Here is a 9,643-nt window from a genome sequence, read left to right on the forward strand (position 1 = left end):
TAGAAGGTAGGCTCTGAGGGTCAGGTCTTGACATGTTCCTGAATAACATAGCAACACCTGAGGGAATGGCATCTAAAACAATTGCAAAATCTTTAGGTGTTACAGGGACCTTGTAAAGTGATAAGAATTCTTTATAACTGAGTAAAAGACCCTCTGCATTTACCAGTTGGCTCACCAATAGGATATTATTTCTGAACCAATATTCTAAAAACAGAGAGGTATTTTTATACAATATATCCCGATTATTCCATATATAATATCTGTGTGGAGAAAAATTGTGTTTATAAATTAAGGATCATGACAAGAAAACCTGCCGATGAAAAGCAGAAAGTTTCACTGGAACTTTGTCAATATTATAATTGCAAAACAACATGAAGTTAAGGCCACCAAAAGTAGAGAAGACATGATGAGGAATAAAATTCCAGATAGAAGTGGGTCTTCTTAGGAATTGTTTTATCCAATTGATCTTGAAAGTATTATTTAAAGTAGTAAAATCCAGAAAATTCAGTCCACCATTCTCATAAGTGTTCATTACAACAGTTTTCCTAATGTAATGGGTACGGTTTCTCCAAAGAAAGTTGAAAAGCATCTGGTCTATCTCCTTGCTTATTTTACTGTCAAGATATAAAGATAAAGCACCATATGTTAGTCTAGAGATACCTTCACTGCTGCTTGTCAAGCTTGCTAGCGAAGATTTTGAAAGGATGATGACATGATCAGTCCAATAAAAGCTACGGTAGATATAATGTGATTTGACGTCGTTTTATCTGTGGCCAATGACCTTGAGCCTTCTTGGATGAGCACTTCTAATGTACCTCTATGGCAGCACCCAAGGGGCTTGAACTTTCTAGCTCTCGGCGTAGATGTTGCGGTGATGTAGTGGCCCGATTGAGTGACAGAACACTGAGCCAATCACGGCGCAACTAAAGAACATTACCAACTCCTACGCTCTGTATTTTCTGCTGGCTGCCCCAAAACCACAGAAAGAGCTGAGCTAAGCTGAAACACCTGCATTTTGGAGCTGCCTTACTCAAGACAGCAAAAAAAGAGACCATGTTAGTTTTACATTGTTTGCAAACTGATATGTGACACGTATTAATGCCAAAATAACACACAAAACAGGCAAAAAAAGTATGAATACTTAAACATGTGGGGCTCAAAACAGGTAGGGTTCTGCCCTGAATGACGTGTCGCCACTGCATGTCTATATAATTTCCCCTATATTCATTGTAGTGACTAATATTTCTGTATTAGGCCTATCCTATAGCCTGTGTTTTGGTCTGAGTGACTCAAAGAACCTGTCCTGAAAAATTGAGTTTAAAAAAAACAATTATACTTTTTTGGCTTTTGCTCAATCTGGCAGGGTGAGCCTGGCAGGGCTCCCCAGGGTTTGGGAGGACACTAATCTGATGTGAATGTCTGCAATTTTCAGTTCAACCTATAGTAGAATAGGCTTGCCTATATCAACACCATTTTTGGATATGAAAGCCTAACATTGGTTTAAATAGCTATTTTAAACCAATGTTAGGCTATCATGTCCATAAATGGTGTTGATATACGCTAGCCCAGCTAATAACACCTCATTGACAATAAAGATGGCTCAATTGTTGATCTTAATGTCCATATGGACTAGGCCAGTCAGACAATAGCATGCATTATTTAGTGTCTTCTACTGTATAGACTTCAGTGGATTCCTGGGGTAGCTGTGCCCTCTACTGGACACTTGGTGAACCTAACCAGACCAGTCAATTTACATGTTGTTACGCCTGTGACAAGGTAGGCTAAACAATGATTCTAAAAACGCTGCAAGACGTTGTAGGCGTAAGATACATGTAGGAAAGTCGAAACGTCCATGCAGCCTAATATGCTGAGATATTATTAGGAATACATGTTTCTCCATATACACTGCTCAAAAAAATAAAGGGAACACTAAAATAACACATCCTAGATCTGAATGAATGAAATATTCTTATTAAATACTTTTTTCTTTACATAGTTGAATGTGCTGACAACAAAATCACACAAAAATGATCAATGGAAATCAAATGTATCAACCCATGGAGGTCTGGATTTGGAGTCACACTCAAAATTAAAGTGGAAAACCACACTACAGGCTGATCCAACTTTGATGTAATGTCCTTAAAACAAGTCAAAATGAGGCTCAGTAGTGTGTGTGGCCTCCACGTGCCTGTATGACCTCCCTACAATGCCTGGGCATGCTCCTGGTGAGGTGGTGGATGGTCTCCTGAGGGATCTCCTCCCAGGCCTGGACTAAAGCATCCGCCAACTCCTGGACAGTCTGTGGTGCACCGTGGCGTTGGTAGATGGAGTGAGACATGATGTCCCAGATGTGCTCAATTGGAATCAGGTCTGGGGAACAGGCGGGCCAGTCCATAGCATCAATGCCTTCCTCTTGCAGGAACTGCTGACACACTCCAGCCACATGAGGTCTAGCATTGTCTTGCATTAGGAGCAACCCAGGGCCAACCGCAACAGCATATGGTCTCACAGGGGGTCTGAGGATCTCATCTCGGTACCTAATGGCAGTCAGGCTACCTCTGGCGAGCACATGGAGGGCTGTGCGGCCCCCCAAAGAAATGCCACCCCACACCATGACTGACCCACCGCCAAACCAGTCATGCTGGAGGATGTTGTGGGCAGCAGAACGTTCTCCATGGCATCTCCAGACTGTCACATGTGCTCAGTGTGAACCTGCTTTCATCTGTGAAAAGCACAGGGCGCCAGTGGCGAATTTGCCAATCTTGGTGTTCTCTGGCAAATGCCAAATGTCCTGCACGGTGTTGGGCTGTAAGCACAACCCCCACCTGTGGACGTCGGGCACTCATACCACCCTCATGGAGTCTGTTTCTGACCGTTTGAGCAGACACATGCACATTTGTGGCCTGCTGGAGGTCATTTTGCAGGGCTGTGCTCCTCCTGCTCCTTCTTGCACAAAGGCGGAGGTAGCGGTCCTGCTGCTGGGTTGTTGCCCTCCTCCATGTCTCCTGATGTACTGGCCTGTCTCCTGGTAGCGCATCCATGCTCTGGAAACTACGCTGACAGACACAGCAAACCTTCTTGCCACAGCTCGCATTGATGTGCCATCCTAGATGAGCTGCACTACCTGAGCCACTTGTGTGGGTTGTAGACTCCGTCTCATGCTACCACTAGAGTGAAAGCACTGCCAGCATTCAAAAGTGACCAAAACATCAGCCAGGAAGCATAGGAACTGAGAAGTGGTCTGTGGTTATCACCTGCAGAACCACTCCTTTATTGAGGGTGTCTTGCTAATTGCCTATAATTTCCACCTGTTGTCTATTCCATTTGCACAACAGCATGTGAAATTTATTGTCAATCAGTGTTGCTTCCTAAGTGGACAGTTTGATTTCACAGAAGTGTGATTGACTTGGAGTTACATTGTGTTGTTTAAGTGTTCCCTTTATTTTTTTGAGCAGTGTATATCGATGCAGAGAGGAGTCAGTGAGATGGAGAAAGAGACGACTTAATATGAAGAGATTGAGAAAGGCAACAAGGTGAAGGAGGAACAAAAGAATGACAAAAGCTAAATGTGTAGTGTCAGACAGAAAGAAGATGGAGCTCAAGATGGCAAAGCTGAAGGTGCAGAACATACTGAACTTGGCCGAGATAGGAGAGGTGACAGTGGAGAGTTCTAAGCTGTTCGCTGAGAATGAAAGGAAGAGAGAGATGTTGAAGAAACAGAGAGAAAGTTTAGAGGCAGAGAAAGAAAATCTAGAAGTCAAGATGAGAAAGGCGACAGTGGAGAACAAGAGATTGTGAGCTGGGAATGAAAGTGTGGAGGAGAGGCTGTGAGAGAGGAATGGATGGAATCTCATAAGAGATGGTTTGAAGACGGATTTGGCCAAAGCAGACCTGGAGAGGAATCAGACCTTAGTAAGCTGGAAGGAGGACAGGGGGAGATGGGCCAAGGCTGGCCTACAAAGAATCTGGGATCAACAGGGGGAAAGATGGATGAAGGAGAAGGAGAAGGAGAAGAAGGAGATTAAGAGAAGGAGCACACAGGCAGCAGAGGAGTGGATGATTGAACTGAGAGAAAAGGAGAGAGCGATAGAGGCCCTGGAAAGAGAAAAGATGAGGATTCTTTGCCTGCATATACAAGAGAAGAAGGGATGGGAGATGGAAAAGGGAGAGATGGAAAAGGAAGAGTAGCGGGAGAGAAAGAGTAGAGAAACTGAGAAAATGCAAATGGAAGAAAGACAGATATGGTGGAGAGGGTGAACAAAGCATTCAGGTACAGCACTCCATTTAACCAGTCACAGTTCAGGGAGTTCATAAATCACCTCCTAAGGGTTATACTGGCCCGATTCATCAGATTAAGTAGACTGCATGCTAGAGAATGACTAATAATAATATCCCAGATCACTGTCTAACATATGAAACAAACAGTTCCCAGAGAGTCGGGGCAAAGAAGGAGAAAAGGGAGAGTCAAGAAAGAGAGATGTTGGAGAAGAACAAAGTGAAAGAGCTGCTCAGAGCTAGAAAGCTAGAGTAAGGCTAGAGTAAGGAAGAAGTGAAGAAGAAAAAGGAGAGGGTGAAGGCCCACCTGGACGAGGTGGCAAGGAACTATAACAAAAAGAAACAGGGGGAGAAAGAAAGAGAAAATCTGTTGAAAAAGGCACATGGCAAAGAAAATCACACGGCGTACATCCCAGACCTCCAACTGAAGAAGTCAGAGCAAATACTGTCAGCTGTCAATGGTCAAAAGTTCATTTCTATCGTCTTTCATTTAGTGGAATGCTAGTGGAAAACTAAGATGTGTATTAAATGTGTATGTGGTTACTGGATAATGCAATGTAAGTTAACATTGCTGACATAGTGAATATATTTGAAATAATCAAATCAAATTTATTTATATAGCCCTTCGTACATCAGCTGATATCTCAAAGTGCTGTACAGAAACCCAGCCTAAAACCCCAAACAGCAAGCAATGCAGGTGTAGAAGCACGGTGGCTAGGAAAAACTCCCTAGAAAGGCCAAAACCTAGGAAGAAACCTAGAGAGGAACCAGGCTATGTGGGGTGGCCAGTCCTCTTCTGGCTGTGCCGGGTGGAGATTATAACAGAACATGGCCAAGATGTTCAAATGTTCATAAATGACCAGCATGGTCGAATAATAATAAGGCAGAACAGTTGAAACTGGAGCAGCAGCACGGCCAGGTGGACTGGGGACAGCAAGGAGTCATCGTGTCAGGTAGTCCTGGGGCATGGTCCTAGGGCTCAGGTCCTCCGAGAGAGAGAAAGAAAGAGAGAATTAGAGAGAGCATATGTGGGGTGGCCAGTCCTCTTCTGGCTGTGCCGGGTGGAGATTATAACAGAACATGGCCAAGATGTTCAAATGTTCATAAATGACCAGCATGGTCGAATAATAATAAGGCAGAACAGTTGAAACTGGAGCAGCAGCACGGCCAGGTGGACTGGGGACAGCAAGGAGTCATCATGTCAGGTAGTCCTGGGGCATGGTCCCAGGGCTCAGGTCCTCCGAGAGAGAGAAAGAAAGAGAGAAGGAGAGAATTAGAGAACGCACACTTAGATTCACACAGGACACCGAATAGGACAGGAGAAGTACTCCAGATATAACAAACTGACCCTAGCCCCCCGACACATAAACTACTGCAGCATAAATACTGGAGGCTGAGACAGGAGGGGTCAGGAGACACTGTGGCCCCATCTGAGGACACCCCCAGACAGGGCCAAACAGGAAGGATATAACCCCACCCACTTTGCCAAAGCACAGCCCCCACACCACTAGAGGGATATCTTCAACCACCAACTTACCATCCTGAGACAAGGCTGAGTATAGCCCACAAAGATCTCCGCCATGGCACAACCCAAGAGGGGGCGCCAACCCAGACAGGATGACCACATCAGTGAATCAACCCACTCAGGTGACGCACCCCTTCCAGGGACGGCATGAGAGAGCCCCAGTAAGCCAGTGACTCAGCCCCTGTAATAGGGTTAGGAGAATCCCAGTGGAAAGAGGGGAACCGGCCAGGCAGAGACAGCAAGGGCGGTTCGTTGCTCCAGAGCCTTTCCGTTCACCTTCCCACTCCTGGGCCAGACTACACTCAATCATATGACCCACTGAAGAGATGAGTCTTCAGTAAAGACTTAAAGGTTGAGACCGAGTTTGCGTCTCTGACATGGGTAGGCAGACCGTTCCATAAAAATGGAGCTCTATAGGAGAAAGCCCTGCCTCCAGCTGTTTGCTTAGAAATTCTAGGGACAATTAGGAGGCCTGCGTCTTGTGACCGTAGCGTACGTGTAGGTATATACGGCAGGACCAAATCAGAGAGATAGGTAGGAGCAAGCCCATGTAAATGCTTTGTAGGTTAGCAGTAAAACCTTGAAATCAGCCCTTGCTTTGGCAGGAAGCCAGTGTAGAGAGGCTAGCACTGGAGTAATATGATCAAATTTTTTGGTTCTAGTCAGGATTCTAGTGGAGCAAGCTCGTTGATCAATCAATCAAGTAGGAGGAGGAATACATATTTTATACAAACACTACAGTAAACAGGATAGCTAAATGCTTCACATGGTCCCAGCAGCCTAACTACAGTCACAGCCTGCCTAACCTTGGTTTAATCATCAACCTTTTGAGTGCTCCCTTATTTATTCGCTAGGCGGCATCAGTGTCAAAGATTGCGTCGAGAGGTCCTCCTGCGGAACCAAAAAAATACACTACATTTTCCGGTCACATTTGTCAGAGGGACAACAAAAATGTACGCGTACCAACTCAAACGGCCTTCTTAATTAAAACGTACTCCTTTGCCAACTTCAAATATAATCTTCGTACTTTGAGTCGGTAAGTATTTAAGTACGAGAGACTTCCCTTTGCAAGTTATGAACATAAACTAGCTAATGTTAGCTTGTTTTGCTCTACAGCATTGTACTCATACTCTTATAAGACAGCATGCTGGCTAGTTAGCGAATGGGACAACACAGCCAACTATGGCAGAGTAACCACAGCTAGCTACAGTAGCTAGCTTGTGTCGTCATGAATCTAGTTGCAGTTTCTTCAACCTTTTTGTGCACATCATGCCAACATTCCTGTCCTACTTTGTGATTGCAGAGAGTGACAAAAAGTCGAAATGAGACCACACGTATCTGTGCTTCGCCTCCCGAGAGGACCTGATCCGAATGGCCGCGGATTCGACCCGAACTCACCCCGTTTCATCGCGCTGTGTCCAACTACTATTTCAGCTTCAACTGAAACAGGGACCGACTCAGTCCAAATTAAAGAAGAGCAGCGTGCACGGTCGGTTTTGAGAGAAAGCTTCCTGAGAACGCTCATAGCCATGACCAACAAGCAGGTGCAATTCCACATGTACGAGAGAGTCAAGGTTGAGGCCAAGTTTGGAGCTTCGGACATTGACGTGCTCAACTTCCAAGTTTCGGAACTGCATACCCCCATTGGGGTGCAGAAAGAAGCTCTGCTCAGATGTCAGGATGTAATTTCATATTCCTTTGATCTCTGAACAGTGCTGTTCACCGATTTGTGATGTTCAGGTGCTGTTCACTTAATTATGTTTTTTTTATTTTTTTTACTGTTTTTAATATTATTTCGTTTCACATACAGGGTGTTTGGGGGGAGTCTGATAACTGTTCCATTGCTACACAGGGTGTTCTGTCTGGCTGAATATGTAGCAAGCTCTTTCCATTTATTATTCTGTTACTTTGAGTATGAGGGAGACTTGCCATTGCCATATGTTTTTTTTTAATGTGGCCAGCCAGGTATTGAGAACACTGATATACAGATTTATTATTTTTCATAGTTTCCAATTCATTGTACCTCCACTGGAGGGAGCTGTCAGCACTGTCTTTGCAACAGACATGTCAGGGGGCTCTTATACCACCAGGTTATCTGACACTCAGCAGCTCTCGGCTGTCCAGTCCATTTCATTAGGAAGAGACGAGGACGCATGTCTGCGGGTGGAATTTGGATTGAATTGTCTGGCAACCTGAAAATCTTGGCATTGTTCCTTGAGTATAGGACAATGTGGTTCTTGTCTTGTTCCTTCTGATAAGATCTGTTGCTGAGATATGTTTGTTTACCACTGAAGCCTATTACATTGTCAACTGGGCATATGCACTTTTATTTTTCTACTTTGAATAAACATTTTGTCACTTGCGTTGAATTTGACAATGTGTTGATTAAGTAGCCCATATGTTGTAGATTAAGGTGTTGGTAATATCGACGTTATCGTATTCCTTTCACTGAATGAAATATTAACTTTCAGTGGTCACTGGTTGTCCTATAGTTTCAAATTAATCTTTTTATTTTGATAGGACCCTGACACGTTGGCCTACGTTCCAGTATTGTGCCAGTCAGCCCAGATGCTATTGCAACCTCTGGTTTTCTAAGGTAATATGGATGAGAAGAAAGTAGACTTGGCCTAATTGAGCTCGACTGCCCACACTTGTTTAATGCACTATAAATGACTGTGTGTTTAACGTCAAAGCTCTTTATATATGTTGTGTGTGGATCAATGTGACATCTTAGTTTACACATTTGTCAGTTGACTCCTTTATGAGTGATCAATAGTGTAGAGTTCGTCATCCTCACAAATTGCCCTTATGAAGAGGCATCAGTAATATTTAATCTTGTGTTTGTGCGTCTCCAATAAATATTTTTATTGGAATGGCAATAGGCGGTCGGTGTGCAGTGGAGTCTCCCTCTGCTGTTGTGCCTGAATGTACTGACCGCTTTGTGAAGGCAATCATCAATGAGAGGGTGAGTCACAGCCATCCAGCCCCCCCCCCCCCCCCGGGAAGTATGAGTAAAACCCTGTGACGTCATAGGGCCCTTGTTATTAAATCAGGAAGCCCTCAAGGATGACCAATGTTAATTTCATATTCCCAGGCAGTGTGCAGCAGTGCTCAACTCCCTCCCAGCCCGCACTCAATGTGCGTGCCATCCAAGCTCTGAAAAACACAAGTGGTCTGAACGTTAATCTCGTTGCAGTAGTGTATCGGCAACTAAGTGATGATACAGCTAGTTGCTGTGTGTACAGTTTGTTTGTCTCCTTTGAGTGAGAAGAGTGTGATTGGTCACTTTATGATAATCCTATTTTTGTGCTGTGGACTGAGTCTGGTGGTCTGCCTCATTTGTTGCATAGTGGGCACACTGTTTTTCAATGTTATCTACCATTGAGTTTCTCTTTCCTGGATTCTGCTTCTCCCAATGGAAAAACATCCCTGTGCGCCAGTTTTACAAGAGGAGAGGGGCTGTCACGATGGTACAAGGAATCTGCCCTGTCTAACACCATCCAACAGGAAGCACATTCCACTCCTTCCTGTTTGTGGCCCTCTCTTACTTCCTGTCAAGTGTCTGTGATAACTTACAAAAATACATGGCCACATCCAGTTAGTCACACCCTGCCCCTGCCTATAAAATCCTCCATTAAAACTGTTGGGCAGTTACTTCTAGGGAATGTAGGTGTTTTCCTTCTATGACTGCCTCATAAGGGGTTCACGGATTCAGTTTTTGGTTTAGCAGAGCTGGGGTTGAGAAATTACAATTATTACTCATTACTGGTTAACATAAGGCATGAGGTCGAGGACTCTGTGCATGGAGATACAGTACCAGTCAAAAGTTTGGACACACCTACT

General features: G+C 44.4%; 1 protein-coding gene across 1 annotated transcript; it reads left to right on the top strand.

Annotated features, from left to right (window-relative positions):
- The first annotated feature begins 6,681 nt into the window (after positions 1-6,681).
- LOC123993997 (gem-associated protein 7-like) lies at positions 6,682-8,162 on the top strand. The gene is made up of 2 exons (XM_046296478.1): positions 6,682-6,836; positions 7,104-8,162. Exon 2 carries the CDS (start codon positions 7,123-7,125, stop codon positions 7,507-7,509), a length of 387 nt encoding a protein of 128 aa, XP_046152434.1. The 5' UTR covers positions 6,682-6,836; positions 7,104-7,122; the 3' UTR covers positions 7,510-8,162.
- Positions 8,163-9,643: the final 1,481 nt, after the last annotated feature.

The sequence above is a fragment of the Oncorhynchus gorbuscha genome, linkage group LG13, assembly GCF_021184085.1.
Source record: "Oncorhynchus gorbuscha isolate QuinsamMale2020 ecotype Even-year linkage group LG13, OgorEven_v1.0, whole genome shotgun sequence".
Classification (NCBI taxonomy): domain Eukaryota; kingdom Metazoa; phylum Chordata; class Actinopteri; order Salmoniformes; family Salmonidae; genus Oncorhynchus; species Oncorhynchus gorbuscha.